The sequence below is a fragment of the Mchenga conophoros genome, linkage group LG5 (genome assembly GCF_057382185.1).
Source record: "Mchenga conophoros isolate Kocher_MC1m ecotype Shallow Benthic linkage group LG5, M_conophoros_male_GT1.1, whole genome shotgun sequence".
NCBI classification, from domain to species: Eukaryota; Metazoa; Chordata; class Actinopteri; order Cichliformes; family Cichlidae; genus Mchenga; species Mchenga conophoros.
This window is the reverse complement of record NC_140530.1, coordinates 28,326,891-28,343,579: the sequence shown is the minus strand read 5'-3', so window position 1 is coordinate 28,343,579 and position 16,689 is coordinate 28,326,891. Positions and strand designations below refer to the sequence as shown.

The following is a 16,689-nucleotide window of genomic DNA, read 5'->3' as shown; positions in this document are numbered from 1 at the left end:
AAGTGGCTGTCACCTTTAAAAAAAAAGAAGAAAAAAACCCCCAGGAGTTGTTCACTAAACTGAAAAGAAAAGCCAAAAGCTAAATGACCAAAACACACTGCTTTCAACAAAGCAGGAATACACAGCCACCGCAGATACAGCTCACAATCTGTAAAACCAACAAGGATCTAGACCAGGGGTGGGGAAACTTGAGGCCTCAAGGGCCGGTGTCCCGCAGGTTTTAGATGTGTCCTTGATCCAACACAGCTGATTTATATGGCTAAATGATGTCCTCAGCATCTGTTGAAGTTCTTCAGAGACCTGGTAATGAACTAATTGGTTGATTCAGGTGTGTTGACCAGGTTGATATCTAAAATCTGCAGGACACTGGCCCTTGAGGCCTGGAGCTTCCCACCCCTGCTCTAGACCTTACCGTTATCTCTCACCTTAAGTACTCTCTTAATTGCTGATTAGAGTCAGCTCTACAAAAAGGGTGGCACCTAAGGCAGGAAGGGTCAAATTAGCACATGCAAGTACTGTGTTTACAATTTGCCTGACTTCTCATCAATGACCTCTTTAAAAATGTTGTTTTAATCAAAACTGACATATCATTGGTATGGTATTATAAATCCTACAGAATGCTTATATTGTGTTTTCTAAAACAAATTGTGATCTTCCTATCCATTGGTCTTTTTCGGTTTCGTTTTTACACCAGATTTTAGTGCACAATTGTTGGAATATAAGCCCTGTTATCCTCAAAATTCAATATAATGGTGCCATTAGTTTTATTGAGTTGTCCCCTGAACTGCTGAATATAGCATACTGATCTGTCTTTATGTAGGTGTTTTTTTTAGATTTCATGTCCTATGATATTTTGTTTTTCCTTTTCTTTTCTTATCAAACCTGACCCTCTTATTTTTCAACCTCCTGATTCCTGTACCTCTTCTCTTTCTCATGTTGCATGTTTCACTTTCTTACTCTTATGCTTGTTTCATTTAAAACTTTCACTGTACAACTTTTCATTTTATATATATTTTTTCTCTTTCCTGTCTACATTTACTTCTCCTTGTCCACCCTAACCTCCTTCTTTCTCTCTCGCATCCTCCTTTTTCACCTTCCTCCGTTTTTATTGTTTTGAATCCTTTTTTTCACCTTCTTTTCACCTTTCTGTCTCCTTCCCAGCTTCTCCTTCTCCCTGCTCCTTCTCAGTGCAAGGAAGCAAGATGCTGCAGAGCAAATCCCTGCTGAATTCCTACTACTCAGGTACACACACATCCTCACACACTATCTGTCTTTTAATTTTACATTGAATTCCTCTTCATAACTGAACACTTTTTTTTCATTTATGACTGTGAATATCTTTGCAGTGTCCAAAGAGCCAGTTCCAGCCACAACTTCTATAGGTAAGAATTTGGATTTCTATGAGTTTCCTTTCTCAAGGCATAAATCTGATGTACTAATGTTTGCAATACACAATTTATTGCTAATTGCACTGATACATGAAGCAGAAAAAATGCATGTCTTATTTTTTGTGCTTGATCTTGAAATGAACTTGAGTCCCCTCGTACTCACACGCTAGGAGAAATGTGTCCACACACAATCACATTATTTACACAAGGACAGAATGAAATTGCAAAACCATTTTCCTGTACCTTCTTTCTGTTTTTTTCTCTTCATTTCCTCCCTCTCTTCCCTTCTGTTGGCCAGATTGACACATTCTTTGCCAAGAAGGTTGGCTCAAGCCACTGCCAAAGTGTGACGTCTGTGTATAGCTTGTCTTTGCATAAGTGAACTATTTCACACAGTCTCTCACATTCTGCACATGCAAAGGATTTTACAGGAAAGTTTGTTTTATGTGATTATAGTTATCAGTCAGCTCCTAGCTCATCCTCTTCTTGCCACACCTCCTCTCGCCAGTGTTCGCGTTTTTCTCCAAATGTTCTGCTTCCACTTTCCGCTCTTTCTTTTGATTGTGGAGTTTCTCCGTTCTTTTTCACTGTTTCTATTTTTCATTTTTCACAGTGCTGTCCAAAAGCCTCCCCCATTTCTTTATAGTTTGCTAGGTACAGTAGATTGCAAATGGGTGCAGTGATTTATTGAAATGTCCGAAGATAAACATATACATGCCAAAACCAATTCTGTACAATTTTTAATAAAGAAGTCGCTTAAAAGTCAGTATTTGGCATAAGCACCTTTATTCCACCACAAAGGCAAGCCTTCTTCTAATTTCGCAAAGTAGTCTTAAAGAGTAGACTTCTTGAAGGGTTTTGTTTTGTTTTGTGTTTTTTTGTCTGCCTTGTGATCCAATCTATGTCAAGATGGTCCCACAATTCTTCCATATTAGTGAAGTCTGGGTTCTGGGGAAGCCAATCTATGACTGATGTTGTTCCATTATATGCCTTTCTATCACTCCAAAACCTTTTGCCACTTTTGAGCCCAGTTTTTGTGTAATTTGCCATTGACACCCACCATTCCATTGAGACCATTTCTGATGAGGCTTCAGCAAACTGTAGATTGATCAAGGATGATGTCAGTTCTTTGATTGCCGAGGGTGGGCCCCCACCCTCATTTCTTAAGGACATGAGTTTCAGATACATCTGTGTAGACAGTTTTTATGCCTGTCGTAAAATCACTGTCATAAACACCCATTTTTGAGTTGTTCCTGCCCTAAAAAAACTCACCAAAGTAGACAGTTGTAGAAAAATACAACTTTTATTCTATAGCAGTGATCCAACTTTAATATATTTGAGCTTCTTTTCTGCAGTTCATGCAGTTGGTACAGAGGTTTCTGTGCCATTTGCTGATGAACATCAAGGCATGATGAAGCAGAATGCAAAGAAATGCTTGAGCGATTTGTGCAATGGCACAAATTTGCTGTCATACATCTTCATGCTATGACATTAGTGTTTTATGGAACCATCTGTTCTTACTACAGTTCGAAAATCAAGGAATGTAAAATGAAACTTTGATCATTACTCAAAGAAAAATCCGCTACAATTAATACACAAAATATAGAAAAAAAATAGATTTCATCCAGTGAAAAAATAAATAGCAGAACTTACATATTTTTAAGGTCTAAGAAATGGAAAAAAAAAAAAGGTTTCCTGGATTTTATAAAGTTTTATCTCTTCCTGCATAAATGTCATCTGTAGTCATCATATAGCAGCAGTCTAGGTGTTGGTTGCACATCATCCTAAGCATAACAATTTAGGTTATTATCATCAACATCATTATCCAAGGTAACAAGGCAGAGTGTAGAAGAGAAAAAAGAGGAAAGAGAGAGGAATAGGAAATACAGATGTTAAAAATGGAAATAAACCAGACAATATGCAATAATAATAACCTCAATGTATTTATACATTGTAAGCATAGTGGTCAGAAGACTTCCATCATTTTACTAACTTTCTAAGATAGTTTTAAATATATTTAAAATGGCAGTGTTTTCATTATTTTCAGTCTGTAATACCCTAACTTAACTTAAAGAAATCCACATACTTTTGATGTCTTCTATCAACCATAAATTTAAAGTACAAACCAAGCAGCCTCTGTTGCAAGACAGGAAAACAATGTGAAATGTACGCTTGAACCAACCTGGCCAAGCAGACAACAAATAGTACATATCAATCGCTGAAAGACTGAATGTTAAAATACCCTTTTAATAATTGTCCTCTAGTCATACATTATCATTTTAACACTTTAATTTCTAATGAGTCCAAGAGTTCTTTTTTTCTAGGTGACTTCTAAAGGCAGCTGAACTTCAATCTATAATAAATGGATAAAAATCATATTACTTCAAAAGTAAGATTCCCACATTTAAATACATTTCAATGCCATTCAGGCTTTTCAAAATGGATAATAGTAGCAGGAGCCTCAATGACGCTAGTGAGGATCATTTTTCAATAGCTTTCAGGAAGAGCTGAGATAGGTGCAAAGAGAGAAAGAGAAAGTTATTAAGAAGACAGTAAAAGAGACATACAGATTGAAGGATCAAAGGGAAGTAAAAGGAGCTTGAATAAATCCACTATGCAAAGAAAAGCTTTTTTTCTTTCTTTTCTTTTTTTTTTTTGCTGTGTTTTGTTTTTTTCTGGGGCAGCAGGAGGGCATGTGTGTTTAGACTCAGGCGTTTTTTTGGCTCCGCAAAGGGTATTCCATAGAAATGCACACACAACCTTGCTGTTTTTCTCCCTAAGTTTTTGTTGCAGAATATAGACAAAAATGCAAATATATAGATCAAGACTCAAGAACACATGACAAAGTTACAAATACACAGAGTACACACTCACAAATATCCATATGCACATACACCCAGCACAGTGTTAACACTGATGCGACATAAATCCTGTGGATCAGTACAAAGCCACAGCGGCATAGTGTGCATTTTATGTGCAAACACGTTTGTCTAAAAATCAATTTGTCAGACACTGATGTATGTTAAGAGGTTACGCAACACTGTTCTCTGTCAGTTCACAAAGGAAGTGTCAGCCTTTTATACCCTGCCAAGGACAATCCTTTGCTGCTGTTAACACAGAAGTCGTGTTTTTTTATGGATCAGGAGCTTTCTGCGGTTAATTAGGTACACACAGTTGCACAAATACTATGACAAACACAGACGCATAGGAGCTCGAGAAAAAGACAATAAAAATCTGTATTTTAAATTCCCCTCTGCATATTCCTGCTTGCCTTTAAAAACCTTAAAGTTGGGGAAACTCAAATCAACAGAAGGTTACAGCTTCAAAATTTCAAGGCTTTGACTAAATTTGACTGAAGGCAGAACTGCATTAAAAGGGATCATTTGTTCAGTATATTAATTTGCTCCCTAAATCATGATCAGGGTCCACTTTTTTTATGTGATCAGTGTTATCAGTACAGCACAGCCTTAGTGGTTAAAAGATGACCAGAGGACACCTTTTTGGCCCTGGTAGAAGTAGCACATTACTATAGGTAACTGTAAATATGTCAGGTTTTGGGGTATTTTTATTAGTACCTTTTCTACTCTTACTATATATGTGTGTATATATATATATATATATATATATATATATATATATATATATATATATATATATATATATATATATATGTGTGTGTGTGTGTGTGTGTGTGTATATATGTATGTATATATATATATATATATATATATATATATATATATATATATATATATATATATATATATATATATGTGTGTGTGTATATGTGTGTGTGTGTGTGTGTGTATATATGTATGTATATATATATATATATATATATATATATATATATATATATATGTGTGTGTGTATATGTGTGTGTGTGTGTGTGTGTGTGTGTGTGTGTATATATGTATGTATATATATATATATATATATATATATGTGTATATGTATATGTGTGTATATATATATATATATACACACTACTGCTAAAACATTTGCTAATAAGGACACGATATAAGTTGCAGGCGATCCAAGTGCCAGTGTCCTATGACAACCATTATTGGTTAAAAAGTTTTACATGCATGTAAGTGCATGCATGGGATCTATAGGATTATAATTGTTTTAATTGATATCTAATTAATTCCATGGTCAAATAGCTGAGGGTTAATTCCTTTTTGAGACTGATTTTTGACTATAAGACTGATTGAAATGGACTGGTATCATCTGCATCCTTTGTTGTAGTATATATCTCTGTTTTTGACTGAATTCATAAGTGGAACACTATTACTAATAATACTTTCAAGATCCATACTTTATGGCGTTTAAATTTAGAGCTAGGTTCTTCCATTTTAATGAACAATTTAAAGTCCCTTAAAAAGCTGCTGTGATTGAAAAGGGCCAATACATACGAGTGAAGGATATCTTTGTTCAAAAAAATGATACACAGGAAAAGTGATGAAAAGATTTTGAGCAAACTAACATAATGAAAAGATGAGAATCCTTGATTTTTTTTTCAGTGCATATTTTACTGAAAGAAACGATTCAGTCCAAAGACCTTGTTGACGTGACATTTTCCAAAAAAATATTTTGCAGTGCAAGTAAGTAGAGCACTTAACAGCAACTGTGCTGCTGGCACAATGAAAGTTGATGATCGTCCAGAGTTACCACCTGTGCAAAGAGCACATATTTTCTATCTACAGCCCTGCTCGTATTGGAAATATCTCTTCTTTTTTTTTTCCAACCATATTACTGAGGGCCAATTATTTTCCCAGTCCAGTTCAGCATAGCATCAGGCTGCATGTAAGGTGATTATGGCTAATGGTAGTCATTTTGTTTGGCCATAATGTGGCACTGCTGGGTAATTGAAGGTGAGTGCAGGGTTGAGAGAAGGCTTTTCTAAACCTTATGCTCTTAAGGCAGATTGAACCTCTGTGCTCTTTTTCAGCCACATCTTGACTGCCTGCTTACACAGCTTATATTCAAGTCTACTGGTCTCTCAGACATACTTCCTTTTGACTGAGGAGCCACAGCTAAACCCAGCATACCAGACCTTTTCGGCAGTTAGTTGGCTCAGTTTGCTTTAATGACTGGGATCCTTTTCAGTTTTTTATTTTCTTCATTCAGTAAGGCTTAGTGTGAAAGGGTATAGGAACATACTAAAAATACCAATATAAAAAAAAAAAATGGTTTCAGATGAAAATGCAATGAGCAAATGAAAATGCATAGTAGGAATATCTCCAGGATTTATTTTATTTTATTTTATTTATTTTTCTTGGCATTCTGAAGAAACTAGGTTGAGGTGTCTGGAGCCCTTATCCTTATCAGGATCAGGGGGTACATCATGGACAGGTCACCAATGATGGTACATGTCTAACACAGATACAGACAACCATTCGCACTCACATTCACAGCTATGGGCAATTTATAGTCACCAATAACCTAACCCCACTAATTGCATGTCTGGACTGTGGGAGGAAACTGGAGTACCTGGAGAGAATCCACGCAAACATGTGGAGAACGTGCAAACTCCACAGAGAAAGGGCCTAGTGAGATTAAATCTGTATTTTTTTCTTATATTAACAAAACCCCCAACAAACCTCTTTGCTACCATATTGCATTTTCAGATTCGTAGGTTGGATTCAAGAATGTGTTGGCTTATTATTTTTAGTAATAATATTATTAGTAGTAGTGGTTTCTTATATCAGGAGTAACTGACAAACATGTGATTTTTGACAGCTTTGAAATGGAGACATTTAACTAGTATAACTCACATATTATTAGCTTTAATTTTTATTTCAATGCATCAGGCAAAAGTCATCAATACTAACAAACTGAATAACAGTACACAGCAAACTGGCAAACAAGGATCTGAAGTTGATGCTCCTTTTTCTGGAAAGAGAAGTAGGAGAAGCTTTCTGGCCACCTGTTTCTTTCTCTCTCAGTTGCTAACTTGCTAAGATAAGACTCAATTTTTGTTAAATAAGAAATTCTCATGAAGCAAAATATTCTGTGTGCTGACTTCACAGATCACAGTTTAAGTAACTCATGTACAAACAAACACCCACCCACACACAGTTATCTCTGTTTGACTATGGTGTCTCTATGTTACAAAGAGGCAGGCTTTCGTGCACATACACACACAGTTATGAGGAGTTTGTGAATAAGTGATTTCTGGCCTTGTGTCATGAGAAGGGAGGTGAAATGAGGTAAACCGCTGGGATACTGTCTAGACCAGATGATCTCTGTGACCCGCAGTAGATATACATTCTGCTGGTGCTCTTTCTCTTCCGTCATTTATCGCCCTTTATTTCCCTTTCCTTCTCCATTTTTGTTTTTTTGTCATTCTTTTCATCTCTTCTTTTCTGGATTTCAAAGTCTTCTAAGCTGATTTTGTAATCACAATCAGCGAACTGCACTTTAATTAATGACATGATGCTTATATAAGAAATATATTCAATTTTTTTCTCCCCTGTCATTTTTATCCTTTGTCGCTCATCACTCAGACCCACTAAGGCTTTAAAAAAGTATGCATCCACGCACTTGGCATGTCATAAGGTGAAAGACATGGAAATACTGCCAGTCCATCACAGGGCTAACATACAGAGGCAGGCAACCACATACTCTCGCATGCATGCCAAGAGCCAGTTTGGAAGGAGGACTGTGGCAGGAGGAAACCTGCACAGGGTGTTACACCCCGGCCTAGGCAACCGGAGTGCAACACGAAAAAAGTAAAAATAAAGAAAAAAAAAAAACACACACACAAAAAACCCCCACTAAAGCTCACCACCAAAATCCCAAAACGAAAGTATCGACAAATCTATTTACAACAAACTATTTATTTACAACAAAACACCAAACAATTTACAACACGGGGGAGCTCGCGACCATGACACACTGAAACACAGGGTTTAAATACCTAGAGGGAGCAATCAGGAAAATGGACAACAAGAGGGAAACACAGCTGGGGCAACTCAGAACTGACGAGACAGGGAAACGTAAACTGAAAAGACTAAGATAACACAGACTTTCAAAGTAAAACAGGAAACACATAACAGTCACGCCAAAAACAACACACTGACAACACCGAAACGTAACAGTTCCCCCCACCCAAAAATCAAACATTTAACACCAAGTGAAAAGTTTGATCCAGACAGACGAAGCCGACGAAGGCTGGAGCGGTCCCTCGGACCCTCCAGCGAAGGCGGATGAAGGCTGGAGCGGTCCCACGGACCCTCCAGCGAAGGCGGATGAAGGCTGGAGCGGTCCCACGGACCCTCCAGCGACGACAAAGGCTGGGGCGATCCCACGGACCCTCCCCTAAGCGAAGGCAGACGAAGCTGATGAAGGCTGGAGCGGTCCCACTGACCCTCCAGCAGACGACGAAGGCTGGAGCGGTCCCTCGGACCCTCCAGCGAAGGCGGATGAAGGCTGGAGCGGTCCCTCGGACCCTCCAGCGGAGACGGACAGCTGAAGCGAAGGCAGACGAAGATGATGAAGGCTGGAGCGGTCCCACTGACCCTCCAGCAGACGACGAAGGCTGGAGCGGTCCCTCGGACCCTCCAGCGAAGGCGGATGAAGGCTGGAGCAGTCCCACGGACCCTCCAGCGAAGGCGGATGAAGGCTGGAGCGGTCCCACGGACCCTCCAGCGACGACAAAGGCTGGGGCGGTCCCCGGACCCCCCAGCGAAGGCAATCCCGGACGAGCCCCCATATGTTACACCCCGGCCTAGGCAACCGGAGTGCAACACGAAAAAAGTAAAAATAAAGAAAAAAAAAAACACACACAAAAAAACCCCACTAAAGCTCACCACCAAAATCCCGAAACGAAAGTATCGACAAATCTATTTACAACAAACTATTTATTTACAACAAAACACCAAACTATTTACAACATGGGGGAGATCGCGACCATGACACACTGAAACACAGGGTTTAAATACCTAGAGGGAGCAATCAGGAAAATGGACAACAAGAGGGAAACACAGCTGGGGCAACTCAGAACTGACGAGACAGGGAAACGTAAACTGAAAAGACTAAGATAACACAGACTTTCAAAGTAAAACAGGAAACACATAACAGTCACGCCAAAAACAACACACTGACAACACCGAAACGTAACAAGGGGCACATGTAAACTACATAACAACAGTGCTAACCCCTCTGTCATCAGAATCAGAAAGGGTTTTATTGCCAAATGTTGAGCAGGTTTACAACATTAGGAAATTGCTGTGGTGCGTAGTGCAAACATACTGTCATAAACGCTTAAATGGATATAAAAATAAAAATAAGAAGAAGAATTAAAAGTGCTAAGTAGATAGATATATACATGAGTGCAGGTGGTGATCAATGCCAAACATGGTTTGAAAACTGCTATTCACAAACGCTGTCCATCTAATCTGACTGAGCTGGAGCTGTTTTGCAAAGAAGAATGGGCAAAAATTTCAGTCTCTAGATGTGCAAAGCTGGTAGAGACAGACCCTAAAAGACTGGCAGCTGTAATTGCAGCAAAAGGTGGTTCTACAAAGTATTGACTCAGAGGGCTGAATAATTACGCACATCCCACTTTTCAGTTATTTATTTGTAAAAAAATGTTTGGAATCATGTATGATTTTCGTTCCACTTCTCACGTCTACACCACTTTGTGTTAGTCTTTCACGTGGAATTCCAATAAAATTGATTCATGTTTGTGGCTTTAATGTGACAAAATGTGGAAAAGTTCAAGTGAGCCGAATACTTTTGCAAGCCACTGTATGTGTACCCTCTTCCCTTCAAGGCCAATTTTACTATACATCGTTTGTTGACTGGCAGACATATTAGGGCTCAAGGGATCTCTTTATTTCTTTTCATTTTCCACTCTTTCATCCGCTGATTGCTGTCTGCATTTCTATCATTTTTTTTGCTTTCCATTTCATCCCTCCTCCCCTGGACAGCTCAGTTGCACTTGTATTTTCCATCTTTTATGTTAACGGCTTACTGTTCTTCTGCCGGCTATAATGTGTTTCAAATATCTGAGCAATTTTTCATCCATACCGAAGAGAATTTCACTTGCCAGGATGTGCAGCAGTGAAATAGAGTTGAACTTGACCTTGTGCTTCATTGAAAGAAATAAAGAGGAAGAGAACTAAAGAGATAAACTTACCAGCCACAGCTTTCTTGCTTTTTTAAAATGCTCGCTGCTAAGATTTCTGTCTCCAAACTGCATGAGAGTGTTTCCAGCTCTTGAACTTTAGTGCTGTAATGTTTGCAGAATGTGTTATTTGCATTTTAAGAACCTGTGCATTTACAAAGACATGCCTGATATAACAGATGTTTCTTCATGCTAGGATGTGTAGCTAGAAGAAAACGATTGAATCATGGTAGGCATATTTAAAATGAAATGCTGTATTTAATGAATGTAAAATGAGTTGCATCATTACGTTGTAACGCGGAACAGTGGACTACGATAGGGATAGAATAAAGCAAGAATGGCATGTCTGCTACTTATTTCCAACTACAAATGTCCAAGTAGAAAATAATGGTTATATTTTATAGTGTGTATTGTTTAGCATAATTTCAATTTCCGTTTGAATAATAGTTTGCCTACTCTAATTACAGTGACTGTGCCTGTGTTGGCCGATGCATGCCCAGTGAATAAAAGCAGAATTAGATTTTTTATTTCTCTGTAAATACAGATATTCGGTTGCTGCTAATAAAGCCACTTCTTTCATATTACTTGGAAAAAAATATTGTGGATGACAGTCATTTTTGTGAGGCCAAACCACGGGCATACAAAAAATCCTAACTGACTGTGAGATATAATTTAAAGCAATCTAAATTTATAATATGCAGTATATAATGAACATAGTGGTGGTCATGCCTGTGATATTTAATTGCACATACTGTAACAAAAAGGCCAAGCTTTTAATCCTGGAAGACTACAGAGCTAAATGGGAACATTTTGCCTTTGAAAAAGGGTATACAATATAGATTTAAAGGCAGAAAGATGGGCACACTAGTTTTGAAGATGGAGTTAAGTGCTAACACAGTGATACTTTGACTCGAAGTCATCCATAACTGAGTCTTAATAAAGTCACAGGGTGGGAGGAGGGAACTTTATATAGCACACTGCCAAGCATGAAGGACTGCATTAACATACACACTCACCGACAGCATAAACGGCCTTCACACACACGCATTCACACACACCTCACTCAAATCAATCCCTCTCTCTCACACTGTCAACACACACTAGCTGTGCACACCCAGCTCCGTCCTTATATCTGTCTGTCACACACATACAACCTTGTGCCTGTGGGGTCAATAAATCTCCCCATTAGCATTGAGATGTCTTCATCATAGTCAGTGTTGTGGAGCTACTGCTATGACTCTATTTCATGCCTGGCTTAATGCATATTTGACCTTGGTGAGTTTAACATGTACGCACACGTGCATGCGCCTACAGACGCGCACGCATGCACACACACACACACACATGCAAAACAGCGAGTACTGAAAGGTACATACACATCCATTTACAGTATATAAAATTAAAATTATTTTGTCCTGAGCACGCATACCCAAATACGACCTTGTGAAAGACCTGCCCAGCAGCTTCAGTCTTCATTATTTAGTTTCTGGAAAACCTTAAAACTATTATTAAATTTAAAGTGAAACATTAACATGCACATAGTTATTTCAAGAAAACATATTCAAAACATGGCCATAAAAAACACAACGGAACACAGCCGACAAATCATTAAGTGCAAAAGATTCGTAAGGTGGGACTGAAGACAGCTATGAAGAGGGGAAAGGCAGTTGGTATAGATGACATACCTGTGGAGGCACAGAGATGTCTAGGAAAGAAGGCAGTGACTGTTTTGCCTGTCTGAAATAGAGATGTGGTGTTTTATTTGATAGTGTTGATAGAGAAATACAGAGAAAGTCAGATGGAGTTGCACTGTGTCTTTGAGGATCTAGAGAAAGTATATGATAGGGAAGAGAGGAACTGTGAGGAAGTGAGCAATGGCAGAGTATGTGAGGGTCGTGCAGGACACGTATGAGGACAGCAAGACAGTGGTGAGGTGTGTGGTTGGAGTAACAGATAGGTGTAAGGTGGGGGTGGGATAACATGGCTCTGCTCTGAGTCCCTTCTTGTTTGCTACGGTAATGGACAAGTTGACAGATGAGGTCAGGAAAGAGTCTTCATGGACTTTGATGTTTGCAGATGACACTGTGGTCTGTAATTAGAGTAGGGCACAGGTGGAAAAGGGTGGAGGTATGCACCTACGAAGAGGAATGAAATAGGGCTGGGCAAAACAATTATTTTCCTAATTGATGAATCTAGCGAATAATTTTTCAGTCCAATTCTATTTTGATTTGATTATCGATTATCTCCCCATTATTTGACTTGTATAGCAATTTCACATTTACTAACTTATGTATCTCAATGAAAAACACAAATTTCTTCATTTGAATACCTTTTAATAAAAACATTGCAAAATAAAGTTGTAGTAGTAGTACAATCTTATATTAGAGATAGCATTTAACAAGAAATGAAATGTACAAACATATATAAAATTAGAAAAATTAAAAGCATCCATCCATCTTCATCCGCTTTATCCGAGGCCAGGTCGCGGGGGCAGCAGCCTAAGCAAAGAGGCCCAGACCTCCCTCTCCCCAGCCACCTCCTCCAGCTTATCCGGGGGAATACCAAGGCATTCCCAGGCCAGCCGAGAGATATAATCTCTCCAGCGCGAACCAAGCTCTTGCAACGGTTGTATAGGGATCGAATGGCCCGTAGCAATGGGCCAGACACCCCATACTCCCGCAACACCTCCCACAGGACACCCCGAGGGACACGGTCGAATGCCTTCTCCAAGTCCACAAAACACATGTAGACTGGTTGGGCAAACTCCCATGCACCCTCAAGTATCCTCGAGAGGATAAAGAGCTGGTCCAGTGTTTCGCGACCAGGACGAAAACCGCATTGTTCCTCCTGTATCCGAGGTTCGACTAGCGGATGAACTCTTCTTTCCAGCACCCTGGCATAGACTTTCCCAGGGAGGCTGAGGAGTGTGATCCCCCTGTAGTTGGAACAAACCCTCCGGTCCCCCTTCTTAAAGATGGGGACCACCACCCCGGTCTGCCAGTCCACAGGTACTGCCCCTGATCTCCACGCAACATTGCAGAGGCGTGTCAACCAGGACAGCCCTACAACGTCCAGAGCCTTCAGGAACTCGGGGCGGACCTCATCAACACCAGGGGCTCTGCCACCAAGGAGTTGTTTAACTGCCTCAGTGACCTCGTCCCCGGAAATTGGCGGGTCATTCCCCTCATCCCCAGACTCTGCTTCCTCCTCGGAAGACGTGTCAGTGGGATTAAGGATGTCCTCGAAGTATTCCTTCCACCGCCTGACAATTTTCTCAGTCGACGTCAGCAGCGCTCTGCCAGCACTATACAATGTGCAGGTAGAGCACCGCTTTCCCCTCCTGAGACGCCTGACGGTTTGCCAGAATCTCTTCGAGGCAGTCCGAAAGTCTTTTTCCATGGCCTCTCCAAACTCCTCCCACACCCGAGTTTTTGCTTCAGCCACTGCCCGAGCCGCATTCCGCTTGGCCTGTCGATACCTGTCGGCTGCCTCCGGAGTCCCACAGGCTAACCAAGCCCGATAGGACTCCTTCTTCAGCCTGGTGGCTCCCTTCACCTCTGGTGTCCACCATTTGGTTCGGGGATTACCACCACGGCAGGCACCAACCACCTTGCGGCCGCAGCTCAATGCAGCAGCTTCGGCAATGGAGTGGCTGAACATGGTCCATTCGGACTCAATGTCCCCAGTCTCCCTCGGAATGCTGTTGAAGCTCTGCCGGAGGTGTGCGTTGAAGATCTCTCGGACTGGGGCCTCTGCTAGACGTTCCCAGCACACCCTCACTACGCGTTTAGGTGCACCAGGTCTGTCCAGCGTCCTCCCCCGCCACCTGATCCAACTCACCACCAGGTGGTGATCAGTTGACAGCTCAGCCCCTCTCTTTACCCGAGTGTCCAGAACATATGGTCGCAGGTCTGGTGATACGATTACAAAATCGATCATCGACCTACGGCCTAGAGTGTCCTGGTGCCACGTGCACTTATGGACACTTTTATGTTCGAACAGGGTGTTCGTTATGGCCAAATTGTGATTAGCACAGAAGTCCAATAACAAAGCACCGCTCGGGTTCAGATCAGGGAGGCCGTTCCTCCCAATCACGCCCCTCCAGGTCTCGCTGTCGTTACCCACGTGAGCATTGAAGTCTCCCAGCAGGACAACAGAGTCTCCACCTTCCACCTTCCTGCACCCCCCCCCCCCCCCCCCCCCCACCAGGGACTCTAAGAAGGCTGCGTACTCCGAACTGCCACTCGGCGCATAAGCGCAGATGACAGTCAGGACCCATTCCCCGACCCTAGGGCGCAGGGAACAAACCCTCTCGTCCACCGGGAAAAACCCCAACGTACCGGCAGCAAGCCGAGGAGATATTAGAATATCCACCCCAGCCCGCCGCCTCTCACCAGGGGCAACTCCAGACTGAGACAGAGTCCAGCCCCTCTCCAGGAGACTGGTTCCAGAGCCCGAGCCATGCATAGAGGTGAGCCCGACTATTTCTAGCCGGTACCTCTCAACCTCACGCACTAACTCAGGCTCCTTCCCCACCAGAGAGGTGACATTCCATGTCCCTATTGCCAGTCCGCCAGGGCCTCCGCTCCTGGCTGCCACCCGGCACACAATGCACCCAACCCCTATGGCGCCTCCTGCGGGTGGTGGGCCTGCGGGAGGATGGGCCCATGTCTCCTGTTCGGGCTGTGCTCCTCTTCGGGCTGTGCCCGGCCGGGCCCCATGGACTAAGGCCCGGCCACCAGACGCTCGCCCTCGGGTACCCTCCCCGGGCCTGGCTCCAGGGCGGGGCCCCGGTAACCCTATCCCGGACAGGGTAAACTGTTCCCTCGATATTCTTTTCATAAGGGTCTTCTGAATCGCTCTTTGTCTGGTCCCTCACCCAGGACCAATTTGCCATGGGAGACCCTACCAGGGGGCAAAAGTCCCCAGACAACATAGCCCCTGGGATCCCTGGGACACACAAACCCCTCCACCACGATAAGGTAGCGATTCAAGGAGGAGCAAAACATTTAAAATAATTAGCAGCAATGGTGTCTTTAAACAAACAAAATGTAACATTCACTTTGCTTTCTGAAAAAAAGTGCTCTTCATTCACAAACAAAATCCATTTTGTTGCAGTTTTCCACGTTTGTTTTGTGTTGCCGCTACTCGCTGCCGCCATGTCTGTTTTGAAAGTGACGACGCATCGACGCACATTTTTTTACGTCGACGTATTTTACGTGTCGACGTAATCGATTACATTGACGCGTCGTCCCAGCCCTAGAATGAAAGTCAATAGAAGGAAAGAGCAAGAAAGAATATATGTGTGTGAATGGGAAAGAGACGAGTGGAAATGTGCACATGCAAAAAATAAAGTCAAGGCAAATGAGTGTCAATACTTGGGGTCAACCGTCCAAAGCAACTGACAAGAGAGGTGAAGAAGGTTGCTAGGCAGGATGGAGTAGGTAGAGAGGTTATTTGGGGTTATTTTGGGGTTGAGAGTGAAAGTGAAGTTTTACAAGATGGTAGAGAGACACGTAATCATTTATGGTTTTGGGACAGTGGCACTAATAGAGTTGAAAACTTAGTATATCAGACCGAGATGGGTTGTACATGTGCAGAGAAGGGAAAGTGGATATAATGAACAAAAATGTTGCATATGGAGCTGCCAGGTAGGACAAGAAGAGCAAGGCTTCAAAGCAGGCTGCTGGTTGTAGAGGATATGCAGAGGGCTGGTGTGACAGAGAGGATGGTAGGGATAGGATGATGGAGGAAGATGAGCTGCTGTGTTGACCCCTAAAGGGAGCAGCCAGAAAAAGAAGAGTCATGCCGTTTCACATTACAACCCACAAAAGTGAGACAGAACAGTTGAGACTGAAAGTATCGGCATATAAGCCATGTTACCCCATCACTCAACAAAATGTTTATTTATTAAAGCTATGGTGAGAAGATATCACAGCTCAGATAATCTGACACAGACGTCACACAACAAATTCAGTTTCTTTCTTCTCTTTTTTTCATACTGTCCTTTACTCCTCTCACTATTGCTTTTTACTCAGTATACATGCAACCCCAATTCCAAAAAATCAGGACAGTGGGAAACATAAATCGAGATGTGTTGTTACCATCAAATTTACAATGAGCAAGTACTTTTCACGAAATAGTAAAATGCCACAGTTGAAACATCTG

General features: G+C 41.6%; 1 protein-coding gene across 12 annotated transcripts in view; it reads left to right on the top strand.

The window, feature by feature from the left end:
* ptprt (protein tyrosine phosphatase receptor type T) overlaps positions 1–16,689 on the top strand; it is a 333,988-nt gene that overhangs the window by 260,634 nt on the left and 56,665 nt on the right. For all 12 annotated transcript variants that reach the window (XM_085274701.1, XM_085274699.1, XM_085274700.1 and 9 more), the window contains 2 exons: positions 1,162–1,242; positions 1,347–1,382. In XM_085274701.1, coding sequence (XP_085130827.1) covers positions 1,162–1,242; positions 1,347–1,382 — 117 coding nt within the window. The remainder of the gene's footprint in view (positions 1–1,161; positions 1,243–1,346; positions 1,383–16,689) is intronic.